General features: G+C 41.2%; 1 protein-coding gene across 1 annotated transcript in view; it reads left to right on the top strand.

Moving 5' to 3' along the window:
- Positions 1–13,017, top strand: part of CNKSR3 (CNKSR family member 3) — a 91,802-nt gene that overhangs the window by 59,541 nt on the left and 19,244 nt on the right. The window contains exons 3-7 of the mRNA XM_056852755.1: positions 336–538; positions 4,853–4,940; positions 6,991–7,032; positions 10,562–10,681; positions 12,507–12,566. Coding sequence (XP_056708733.1) covers positions 336–538; positions 4,853–4,940; positions 6,991–7,032; positions 10,562–10,681; positions 12,507–12,566 — 513 coding nt within the window. The remainder of the gene's footprint in view (positions 1–335; positions 539–4,852; positions 4,941–6,990; positions 7,033–10,561; positions 10,682–12,506; positions 12,567–13,017) is intronic.

Raw genomic sequence — 13,017 nt, 5'->3', positions numbered from 1 at the left:
TTTAGATAAGGAGTACTCTTATGAGTTTTCACAATGGAATCAGGTCAAAACCAAGGTAGCTTTACCCAAGCTTATCAAAAGATGAGAAAAGTAGAGAACAGAGTAGTGACTTATGTTTTTGCTGCAATGCCAGAAGTCGAAAATGTCCCCTTTGAATTTCAAGCATGTATTGATTGCATATGTAGAAGTTGAGCTAGGGTATGAGGAACTCATGTGGGCAATGAAAACGATGATCACATTCATATAGTGACCTGACTCATGCTTTGAGGGACCACTTTGGGAAGTTATCATGCTTACTCTCTCTCTCTCCCTGTCTTAAAAAACATTTTCAATAGAATTATGGCCTCGAATCGGACAACATGAAGAGCCTAGTTCTTAAGTTACGAGCATCTTCCCACAATCTGCAAAACTATATCAGCAGTCGGAGGAAAAGTTCAAATTATGATGGAAATACCTTGCGCAAGCCCCCTAATGAATTCCTTACCTCAGTGGTGGAGCTTATTGGTGCTGCGAAGGCCTTGTTGACATGGCTGGACAGGTAATGACCCTTCTGTGTGCTTTTAAAAACCAGCAAAAAAAGCCCTGGAAATCTATCCATGTGTTTTAGGATGCATGTGTGTGTGTGTTAAGTGCCGTCAAGTCGCTTCCGACTCATGGCGACCCTATGAATGAAAGTCCTTCAAAATGTCCTATCTTTGACAGCCTTGCTCAGATCTTGCAAATTGAAGGCTGTGGCTTCCTTTATTGAGTCACTCCATCTCTTGTTGGGTCTTCCTCTTTTCCTGCTGCCCTCAACTTTTCCTATCATGACGGTCTTTTCCAGTGACTCTTGTCGTCTCATGACGTGACCAAAATACGACAGCCTCAGTTTAGTCATTTTAGCTTCTAGGGTCAGTTCAGGCTTGATTTGATCTATAACCCACTGATTTGATGCATAGTTGGCATGAATTCTTTTTTTCCTTCACCTTGCCAAGGCAGACGTCAGAGAGAAGCCAGTGGTTCCTTACTTCCCTCCCTGGGATGTTTTAACATTATCTTGTGCTTTTCTGTGTTATTCCCATATGCTAACCTCAGGATAGATTGCACGGAAGTATTCCAGTTCACACAGTCATTCTTGGCCCATACGATTTAAACAACATAAATGTAGTTAGTCACAAATTAGACTGAATTTTCTTTTCCCCATCTTTATGACAAGAAATTGGAAGAAGGGGCTAAGAAATGAGAAATGTGCCTTCATTGTCTGACTAAAGTTAGCAGCTCACTCTGTAGACAACTGTGGTGGAAGCTGACAAGTATCAGAGCAGATAATGCCACAGTTGGCACCCGGTTTGGGGTTAGGAGACAAAACAAAATCTTCTGCATCCTGCCATCCATCCATAAGAACCAAGTGTATGAGACAGGCGTCGACAGTGAGAGTGTAAACCGAAGAATGCAGTTGTCTGCTCCAAATAAGCATTGTTTCTAGCAAGGAACTGGATCTGTTCTGTGGCTGTTTGCTTCTTCCTATTCTGCTTCCATCACATATCTTTCCTGTTCTGCTTCCATCACAGTCTTTCCTACTTTTTGCAGTTACTGATTTGGATCAGTTTACTCATTTTCAACGCTAATATGTGTTGTGGCCCATCCTGGTTGCTACCCTTGGTTGACCCTCTAAAATTAGTGGGTGAGGGTTTTCTCAGCAGCTCCCCAAAGCTGTGTTTAAGGAAGGCCATAATTATCCTTTTCAGTACTGAGGTAAGCTTGGAAACTGTGTTAAAAGGTTAGCTGCTAATCACCAGGCTTCCCCATATTAGAAAAAAGTACACCATTGTAGAGCATTATTAGAGGATTTCATATGGAAATAATAAAGCACTCCTAAATTTTTATTTCTGAGATATAGTTGGCTAATTTGGACCCTTTAATTTGAAGGGATTTTATAATGAGAGCCAAAGACAATGTAAGAGTGGTTTTGGCGGTGATCAATTACATTAGGAACAAAAAAGAAAAAGCCGCAATGCTTTTTCTAGACGCTGAGAAAGCTTTTGATAACATTTCATGGAACTTCTTGCTGAAAACTTTACAACAAATAGACTGTGGCACACAATTTTTGAAAGCCATAAAGACCTTATACACTAATCAAAGTGCGAGTTTACTGATCAATGGGATGTTAACAGAACATTTTGAAATACAAAAAGGGACAAGACAAGGTTGTCCTTTGTTCCCTTTATTGTTTGGTTTAGCAATGGAGATACTTGCAAACAAGATCAGAGCTGATTCCAAAATAGAAGGAATAAGATACGAAGACCAAGAATACAAAATGAGAAGTTATGCAGATGACGTGGTATTAATATGTCGAAAACCAGAAGCCTCACTGACGGAAATAAAAAAAACAAATTGATCAATTCAGTTATTATTCTGGATATAAGCTTAACAAAACTAAAACAAACATGATTCTCTACAATGTCACAGATGAAGAAAGACTGATTATACATAACAAATTTCAATGGTCAACGCCAAAGAAGAATGTGAAATATTTGGGTGTTAAGATACCAGCGGGATTAGACACGCTTTTTGACCTAAATTACAAAATAGTTTGGGGGGAAATAGAAGATCTTCAACGATGGACTAGACTACAAATTTCCTGGTTGGGTCGTATAGCAGTGCTGAAAATGAATATTATGCCCAGACTTAACTTCCTGTTCCTAACAATTCCAATCTATATAAACTCAATGATATTGACCAAATGGCAGAGAAGATTGAACAATTTTGTTTGGAATGGCAAAAAACCTAGAGTGAAATTTGCAGTCCTACAAGACGAAAAAAGTAGAGGCGGATTGAATTTACCCAATCTTAAACTTTATCACCAGGCAGCTACTTTGACTGCACTGACAGACTGGATCATACGTCCTGAAGATAGAATGGTTAGATTAGAAAAAGCAGATCTTGGACGCCTTTCACCAATGGCTTTGGACAAAAAGACACCACGAGGCCTAAAAATGTTAATACAGAAAATCTACCACTACAGATGATAAAGGTATGGAATTCATTGAAGAGATTTCTCAGCCCATTGCCACTTGGATTAATGTCTCCAATAGAAGCATACGCAGATTTTGCAAGTAGGAGCAATAATGATTTATTTACTTATAATGATTGTATTAAGAAAGATGGTCAAGTGAAAACACTACAGGAACTTCAAGGAGAGAATATTAAGATTTCTTGGTTTGTAAACCATCAAATAATACATGCTCTGAGAAAAGATTATGTACAAGAAGGCAAACAAAGGAAGTTAACAGAATTTGAAACCTTGATTACCAAAACACAAGATCATCTCCTGTCAAAAATCTACAAACTGTTGCTGACCATCAAAACTGCATCTGAGCAAGTAAAAACATGTATGGTGAAGTGGATGCAGAACTTAGGGGAGATGGTTTTGATGCAAACTTGGGAGAAATTATGGAATATAGACATCAGGTTTACCAGATCACAAGCTGTTAAAGAAAACTGGTATACGATGTTTTACAGATGGCACTATGCACCGAAAGATTTACAGAAGATGTACAAATCAAATCAGGCAAACTTCTGGAAATGTTCTGACACAGAAGGGACATATTTTCACCAATGGTGGACATGCAAGAAAGTACTTTTGGAAAAAGATACATAAGGAAATACAAGACTTAACGAACACTAATTTTCAACCAGAAGCTAAATACTTCTTACTGGGTATTATTCCACCTCAAATCCCACCCAATCAAAAAGAGCTCTATCAATATGCCACAATAGAGGCGAAATTGTCATTGGCGCAAAAATGGAAAGATAAGGCAATACCAGATTTAAACATGTGGATTACAAAAATGCATGAATATGCGATGATGTCAAAACTCTCCACCTTGCCGCATCATGAAATGTATGAGGAGCACAAACAGAAATGGCAATCCTTCTATGATAAATATGACAGTTCATAAGTATATATTTCCGAAAACATTGTTATGATACTAATGATTGTTTTTTATAATAGTTCAAAAGGTAATATTAGAGATATTAAACATAATATTAGAGAATTGTTATATGAATGTAATCGAAGAGAGTAAGATTATGACAGAGATAATGACTTAGAATGTCCATACGCCTGTGTTATAGAAATGTAATATGAACAAAGATTGATTATCCCTTTCCCTATTTTCCTTTTCCCATGTAATAAAAACAATAAAAAGAAAGCTACTGATTTCAACAAAAAAAAAGGAGTCTAGCAAAGTTGTCCTCAGTGTTTACTTTTCTTCTGCAAGTCAGTGACTTCCATCTACTTCTCTGTGAGAATGCAAAGGGAACTGCAGTCAGTAGAGTGGACAAAGACGTTCTCTCCACCCACCCACCCACCCACCATATTGGGGCCAGTAATGTTTGAGACAGGCTTTAGATCTTCTTCTTTCCCTCTTTTCTTCTCCAGAGCCCAGCACAAACGGAGGCCTTGCTCCTCCCAAGCCTTTTCTGAGATCCAAAGGTCTCGGATGAGCAGGGCTGACTCTCATTCAACTCACACAGATGCCTATTGCAGAAGATTTTGCCTCTTGGCAGAGCGCAATATGAAGTGATGGGAATGTTATGATGTACTATAATGTTACTTGTATAGTTTATCCCCTGAGCTCTGGCAAGGAAGGAGTGGTTGGTGGCAACCTCAAATAATGGTTGGCTGATAAACCAAGCCAAGTTGTGTATCCAAGGTTAGCAGGGTTATTTGAAACACCCCTGTGGGAGGCGGGGGACGTACCTGCCCTGGTACGTATAGAAGGCCGATGTGTGTTTATGCTAAGCATGTGGGTTACAGCAACTTTTGAATGGCTTCTTCTTTTGTAAAGGTATTTCTGTTGTACCACAGGACTCCATTTACTGGGATAGCCGATTTTTCTACAACAAAGAACAAAATCATTCAACTCTGCTTGGATCTCACCACCACTGTCCAGAAGGTCAGTTGAAGTTTTGTGTGTCATTCTTCCTCCTTCCTCAAAGGAAGGCAGAATGGGTGTGGAGAAGTGGACGTTCATTAATCTGTGTGCAGCTTGGTAACAAAAATATTGGCGTTTGGGAGATTTTTGAATCAAGAGGGAAAGCAGGAGCATGAAGATTGTTGCCAGGTTTTGTTGCTCTGCTACCTCATAGTTGATATTTTTTTGTTTTATTTCCACTAAATGGTTTCTGGAATTATTTATTTAACCACTCCATTAATTTTTAAAGTATTAATCTTCTTTGCATTGTAGAACCTTGTACCTGTCAGTCACAATTGTTCTGTATCCTTGTGTGGCATAGATATTGGCCAGATTCAATGAAGGATTTCGTCAGGCACAAGTGCTCTTGCTACTCCCTATTAATGTGTAAGTAGGGTTGCTAGGTCCTTCTTTGCCGCCGGCAGGAAATTTTGGGGGCAGAGCCTGAGGAGGGGAGGGACTTCAATGCCATAGAGTCCAATTGCCAAAGTGGCCATTTTCTCCAGCTGAATTGATCTCTATCAGCCGGAGAACAGTTGTAATAGCAGGAGATCTCCAGCTAGTACCTGGAGGTTGGCAATCCTATGTGTAAGCGACTGGTGCTTGGAACCCTCCCCCCATTCCAATGTTGTATAAGGGCCGCTGAAGGTTTATTGCCAGAAACTACATATATTACTATGTCGGTAGGTATGGTCCATTGTCTTTCAGGCCATGACAACTGATATAGGCAGGGCTACCATTAGGCGAACTAGGCGGTCGCCTAGGGCGCAGACCTCAGAGGGGCATAGAACTGGCCCGAGGGGCACAGTTTTAAACAGTGTCTTGAAAAAAAAATGCAACTGAAAATTTATATTTTTTACTTTAAGATAACAGTGCTATGGAATATAATTAATTATAATGTCTTATAAAAAGTTTTGTGCTTTTATTTTTTTCTACAAGACATCTGTCTTTGAAAATTGGTTAGCAATTGGGGGGTGGGGGCACAAGTAGTTAGCCTTGCCTAGGGCGTAAAAATGACTGGCACCGGCCCTGGTTATACCATATGTTTGATGATGTGGTTTCATCTTGTGTTGGATACATATTTAAAGTTCTGTAAAATTAAACTAGATAGTATGCTTTGAAAACTTTGCTTAGGCATTCTTTCAAAATTCCAGGCATTAATGTAATCTTCCAAATGAGCCTGCTTTAGTTCAGTGGTTTATACTTCAACCGAGTAAATAAAGCCTTGTTTACTTTTAGAGTTTGCTGGCTTGAATACTTTTGATAGTGTATTTTGGATAACTTCAGATTTTTAATATGCAAAGGCGCTGGGTCAAATTTCAGTGGCTAGGATTGTCAAACCTTAGAAGAAAGTAAGAGATTGTGTTGTTTTTAGAATAAGTATTAAAAGGGAGGGTGATGGTTTGTTCAGCAGACTGCTGTATTCTTTTGCCAATAAAGCTGTGATCAGTGGGCTGTGCATGCAGCGTAGTAGACCACATGTTTCTCGATTGCACGAGCAGTGAGAAATGGTCTGAGATATTGCAGAAATTAACTGTGAACAATTTAGTGCATGCAAAACCAATTTCTTTGGCTGCAGCATGAATTTCCTTGTGAAAGGCTCCTCCTGCACAAGCAAATTAACTTCTGCTAGGGTGGCCAACCTCCAGGTGGTGGCTGGAGATCTTCCACTATTACAACTGATCTCCAGCCGATAGAGATCAGTTCACCTAGAGGAAATGGTCATTTTGGCAATTGGACACTATGGCATTGAAGTCCCTCCCCCCTCTAAACCCCGCCCTCCTCAGGCTCCTCCCCCCAAATTTCCCAACCTGAAGCTGGCAACTCTATCTGCTAAATGTGACCAAGTCTGTTTCTGCATGCACTATCAGGTATTTTGGGTTCCCATTCAAAGAAATCTAGTGGAATGTAGTATCTAGGTATTATGGTCTGTCAGCATGGCACAGATCTTTTACCGAGCAATTTAGAAGTGCCAGCTTGTTGTTGCCACACATGGTTCTTGAAATAAATTACTTTCTTTTTCCTCCCCTAGGATTGTCATGTAGCTGAAATGGAAGATAAAGTTCTTAGTGTAGTAAGTATACGTTTGTTACAAATACCTGCTTGAATTCCTTTTGGAGCTGTTCTTGGAAAAGTTTCTTGATTGAAAGAAGCTTTGCATATTTTGAGCTTAGGCTAGCGATGCCTTGTGGGTTGCCTGCTTCCCCACACTGCTGTCTACCACAATAGAACTTCAAAACTTAACTCTAGAAGTAACATGTCCAAACTTGCTTTGGATGAATTCAGGAAATGTGAAATGCCAGATATTAAAACAAATGAAACTGCCTTATACCCTTGGTCCATCAAGTCAGTATTGTCTACTGGTTCCATTAGCCAAGGAATCCACAGTGCTCGTTTTAAATTCTTTATAGGCTGAAGAAGCCTCAGGGTGAAACGTGGATTTAAATACCTGGGATACACGTACCGCTTTATTGTTGTAATATCCCTAAACATAAAGCCAGAGGGATATAAATGAGAACACCTCAAAAGGATCAGTGGATATGCTACAACCGAGACCCAAGTTACACTAATTGCGTTTGCCATGCTACGCTCCGAGCGGCAGAGGATGCATACATTGGGGGGCGGTGGAGGAAGAGAAGAGGAAGCATACTGGGAGGCAGACATAAAGCTCCACACTTGGCTGGAGAAGGCTGGTGTTCTTTTGTGGTGTGTGGTGCCTACAGAGATCACAACAGGGTTGTGGTGGGTCAACAGTCACCAGGGTTGTGGTGGGTCAACACCCCACATAGGGGTGTCTGGGGGCCCATTCCCCCTACTTGTGTGGGCCTGATTCTTCCTCCTTCTGTCTTGTCTCTTGGCTCACTTTTGTGATCTCATTTCTCCCTAGAGGGAACTGTCAGAGTTGGCCAGTGAGTCCTCCTTAGCCTAGACTGACAATGGGTTAAAGAAGCCCTTGGAGGCCTGACAATTCTGCCCCCTGTCTTCCCCTGGAGGTACAGACAGCTGCCTGCATTTTCTTTTGTTTTTCCGGGTAATTGTGCTGGTGCGTCTGTGTATCCTTCAGCCCAGCAGGTCCCAGATGGTTGCCAGGGCAGTGGCTCCAGGGCTGTCATTGAACCAGGAAATGGGCCGTCTTCCTTTCCATCCAGCTGTTTGTTGGCTGTGTTGTTGGGACCAACAGCCCCTCTGGCTGATCATGCACTCTGCCTTCCTTGGCTCCATTGGCCCCATTGGAGCCCCTCCCCCAGGTGAAGTGTGAGTAGGGTTGCCAGGTCCCTCTTTGCCACCAGCAGAAGGTTTTGGGAGCAGAGCCTGAGGAGGGCGTGGTTTGTGGAGGGGAAGGACTGCAATGCCAGAGTCCAATTCCCAAAGCAGCCATTGTCTCCAGGGGAACTGATCTCTATCGGCTGGAGATCAGTTGTAATAGCAGGAGATCTCCAGGTAGTACCTGGAGGATGGCAACCCTAAGTGTGAGGCTGGGGCCTGTAACAAGTTGCCTCGTAGGCTCATAGGCTATGTGTTTGACACCCCTGTTATAAGGATCTTGATTCTAAATAGAGAAGCATTCTGCACATAAAAAAATATTAAGTACATATAACTGCATAATAAAACTATTTACATTAGAACAAATTTGGCTTCTCATTATTAAAAAAAAGTCTGCACCAGTCATGGAGATATAACAATTCTGTTTCTAATTGCAGTTGATTTAAAAAAAAAGAGTTTTCCAAATATTTTTTCAGCAATCTTCCAGCCTCCAAAGGGATACAGTGACAGGCTTTTTAATATTTTGTAACAGCTAGTCACTGCTTCCGGCTTTTGACATGGATCAGGCTGTGGTGTTTGATAAGGATTTCCGCTGGCTAAGAGATGCTTAGGAATTCATTAGACAGTAGTTAAAAATACCCCTGCCTCCTCTCAAACACAGAATCGTCAAGACTGTTTTAGTTTTAATTTTTCCATACCCAGTTCGGTGAATGTTTTGTGTTGTTGAATATATTATTTTTGCTGCTGCTTTGCTTTGAATTCTTGTAAAATTTCAATTCATTTTGTAGTGTCGGGGGCCGGGATCATTTTGCTAAATTTTGTGCCTACTGATCACTAGGTCATCCAACCCAGTGGTAAAGTTCAACTGCTTTAATGGACTTATTCCATTGTAAGGGTAGCTAGGATTGCAGAATGGTACACAGGCTGCACCTTTCCCTATGAGAGAGTTTGCTAAAATGCACCCTGATGCAAACTTTTGTGCCTGTGGTCGTGTCCGTGGCATATTAGTGGAGGCTGGGGCTACCCTGCAAATACAGTCCTGTGTGAGGCTTCCCAAGGGATCATGCATATTGGGTGAATTTCATTTAGTCACGTAAAATCACCGTACATGGTGCCAGATGCAAACATTTCTAAGGCTCAGTCCGAGCCCTCACAATGCAGAGAATTAACTCAGAAATAGTGTCTGAACCAGGGACAAGCTAGCAGAAATGTTATAAAGTTTTTTGAAAGCTGTGGAACTCTTTCTGTTGAGATCAACCATATTCAAAATGTAATAACCTTGGTTACCAGACAGCCATACTGTAACACAAAGCTGCATTTCTCACAAATTTCCTTCCTTCCTTCCTTCCTTCCTTCCTTCCTTCCTTCCTTCCTTCCTTCCTTCCTTCCTTCCTTCCTTCCTTCCTTCCTTCCTTCCTTCCTTCCTTCCTTCCTTCCTTCCTTCCTTCCTTCCTTCCTTCCTTCCTTCCTTCCTTCCTTCCTTCCTTCCTTCATCTTGCCTTATTCCAAAGTTTTTAGGCAGGTATCAGTACATTATAAACTGCTCTCAATATAACTTTTTAATGAACATGCCCTAGCTTTGACTCGAAGGCAGCTTACAAAATGATTAAAGTCAAGTCCAGTTCAAGAAGCACAAGACTATAAAAATGATCAACGATAAATGAAATGAAAAATAACCCGTATATATAACGTTTACCCTGCATGTAAGCTTAACCTAGATGCCCAAAACCAGCTCATATAAAAGATGTTCATATATTTATGTTAGCTGTTCCAGTAGCCTTTGTCAGGTTTCCACGGAACAAGGATTTCAAGAGCTGAGGAGCAACTGCCAAGAATGTCTCTCCTTGCCCTTGGTTTTTTTAATTGGTGTGCATGTGATAAACTTAAATGGATGTTGTTGAGAAATTGTAGTGATGAAGGAAGTCTCCTAAGAATTGAGCTTATTTAGGAATTTACGCACCATAATAGAATTGGGCCTAGAGCCGGTATGTATGTTCGCTATGATCTTTTCCCATTAGGAAGGTGACCATTGTATTCTTTGCTACAAAAGTTTCCAAACTGCAAGAAAGTCTTCATTACAATGGCCTAGCTTCAAGTTATATAGGGTTTACATTATGGTTTCAGGATTTAAAATATGAAACAAAGGGCCACACCCTTCTTACCAGGTGGGGTTGATGAAAGGTAACTCCTGGCAGCTGCTGCAACCTACAAATTTGGGTAGAACCAGGAGTAGCTATTAAACCTTTTTTTTCTGTTCTTTGGAGACAGCATGGGGACTGTAGAACAGACACTGTGATTATGAAAGTAACACTGTATCTCCTGTTCTTCTTTTGCTGTAGTCCAAAATTTTAAATGGAATTTGTGATAAAACAGTTCGGTCAACCACTGATCCACTGATGAGCCAGGGTGCTTGCCTTGAGGAGGTTCATCTAACCAATATCAAACCTGGTGAAGGCCTGGTAAGAATACTTTTAGGTATAACATATATGGGTTGTGCTGATTGCAGTGTCTTGGATCAGTTTTGGAAGTGGCTCTAATACATGCCTTTTTTTCTGAAACACAAAATTAATACTTAGCCTACACAGCTTTGAGAAAGACCCCCAAGCCTCCTAAAGCCATCTTCCCTTCTCATACCAGATCTCCATTGTCAGTAAGGTTGAAAACAGTTCTGGAGAAAAATGCCCTGTCCCTTAATGTGTAGAAACGGCAATGGAAGCTTTTCATGACATTCATTTGTTCTATTGGAATATTTATATACTATACCTTTCTTCTTGGCTCAAGATGGCTGACAAGTATCAGTTAAAACGTATAAAATTAAAACCCAAATAAAATTAAACAAACCCAAATGCCCCACTTTCAAAGATGCTTGTATTCATATCCCATCAAAAGCTCTGGCAAACAGTCAAGGCTTGTAGCACCTTCTGGAGATCTCCAGTGAGGGGTTCCCTTCTCCTCTTCAGGAAGCCCACTCCACAGAGTGGAAGCTGCAATGGAAAAAGAGCAGGCTTTGGTTGATGCCAGGTGGGCCACCCTAAGCAGGGGAATAGCCAGCAAGTGGCAGCCTGAAAACCATAGCTGGCACATGAGAATGGAATGGCCATCAAGTCTGTAGGCCCCAGGACATGAAGGACTTTAAAGGTCATAACCAATACCTTAAATTGGACTTGGAAACAAACTAGCAGCCAATATAGCTGTTTCAAAACTAGCGAGATATGTTCCCACTGGTTAGTCCCTGGAAATAATTGGGGTGCCACAGTCTGGACCAGCTGCAGTTTCAGAGTTGTCTTCAAGGGCAGCCCATCATAGATCATGTTACATTAATCCAACCATGAGGTTACAAAATGTGGCCAGATCGTCTGAGCCCAAGAAAGGAGAGAGTTGGCGAACCAAATGCAACTGATAGAAGGTGCTCTTGGCCCAAGGCTGGGCCCATGAGCACCACCAAGCTCTTAACTCACTCTGCTAAAGCCAACTCCACTCCAGTCCATCTAAATTACATCAGCCTTCCCAACCAGCATTACTTCAGCCTTATCTGGATTCAGTTTCAGCTTGTTCTGCCATAGCCACCTGACCACAGCCTCAAAGCATGGGTTCAAAACCAAGATGGTCACACCTGAAGACTTGCATAATTTATATATACTCCGTATTACAATTGGTGGATAAATAACACGTAGTAAATAGCATCCTATTAAGCCTCTGTTAAAGGTACAAGTCATTTTTTTCTCCAGGCAGTTAGCAGCCTCTAATTATCTGGGCTAGAACCTGCTTGTGAGTTGGTGTGGTCAATTTTACCATTCAGTTGAATTGTATAGCACTAAGCTATGCAGTGCTCTGACCTGGATGGCCCAGGCTAGCCTGATCTCGTCAGATCTCAGAAGCTAAGCAGGGTCAGCCCTGGTTAGTATTTGGATGGGAGACCACCAAGGAATACCAGGGTTGCTGTGCAGAGGAAGGCATTGGCAAACCACCTCTGTTAGTCACTTGCCATGAAAACCCCAAAAAGGGGTCTCCATAAGTCGGCTGCGACTTGACGGCACTTTACACACACAAGCTATGCAGCTGTGATTTAGAAAACAGAATAGGAATTAATGGGCTTTCCCCCTTCAGCACAGTGAGACTTCTCCCGTTTCAAGCTCCCAGTGCTGGATTGGGCTTGGTGCTGCGGTATTTATGAAAGGGAAAGTTGCTCTTTAGAAATACTCATTGGTACACAGCCCTGGTGTAATTGTGGACAAGCTGTAATTACAGTCATGTTTCTCTTGTCTGTTCATCTACCTACCTTAGGGAATGTACATAAAGTCTACGTATGATGGATTACATGTTGTCACTGGAACAACAGAAAATGTAAGTTTCTTTTTAATGTCTTCTTCAAAACAAAATTAACACATGCTGTTTCTTGCAAGAGGGAACTCAAGGTACTAACTGGAGCAAAAGCAGATTCTGAAGCCATATTGTATTTATTTCAGTTATGCAATACTCTTAGCTTATCCTTGACTGCAGTAATTAAGAGTGTTCTTGTCTGTCTGTGTCAGCCTGTTTATTATCAGCCTGCTAGTTCATTTTGCTCCATGCAAATAGACAAAACTGTTTCAAAACCCGAGCAAGATTTGGAATGACTTGAGTCACCAGAAGTACTGTTTAGCAAAGAGCTTATGGATTTGTCTAACTAAATGCTGCCTGAGCTAATATATGCTCTCATCATGTGCTCTGTCCTTATAAAAGCAACAGCAGGATGTTTAGTCTAAAGATTCTATACACTTCCTGGGACAAAGGAATTTTGCAAGATAACAGAAGC

This window comes from Euleptes europaea, chromosome 7 (genome assembly GCF_029931775.1).
Source record: "Euleptes europaea isolate rEulEur1 chromosome 7, rEulEur1.hap1, whole genome shotgun sequence".
Lineage (NCBI taxonomy): Eukaryota > Metazoa > Chordata > Lepidosauria > Squamata > Sphaerodactylidae > Euleptes > Euleptes europaea.
Note: the sequence above shows the minus strand (reverse complement) of the source record. Positions and strands in the feature narration are given on the sequence as shown.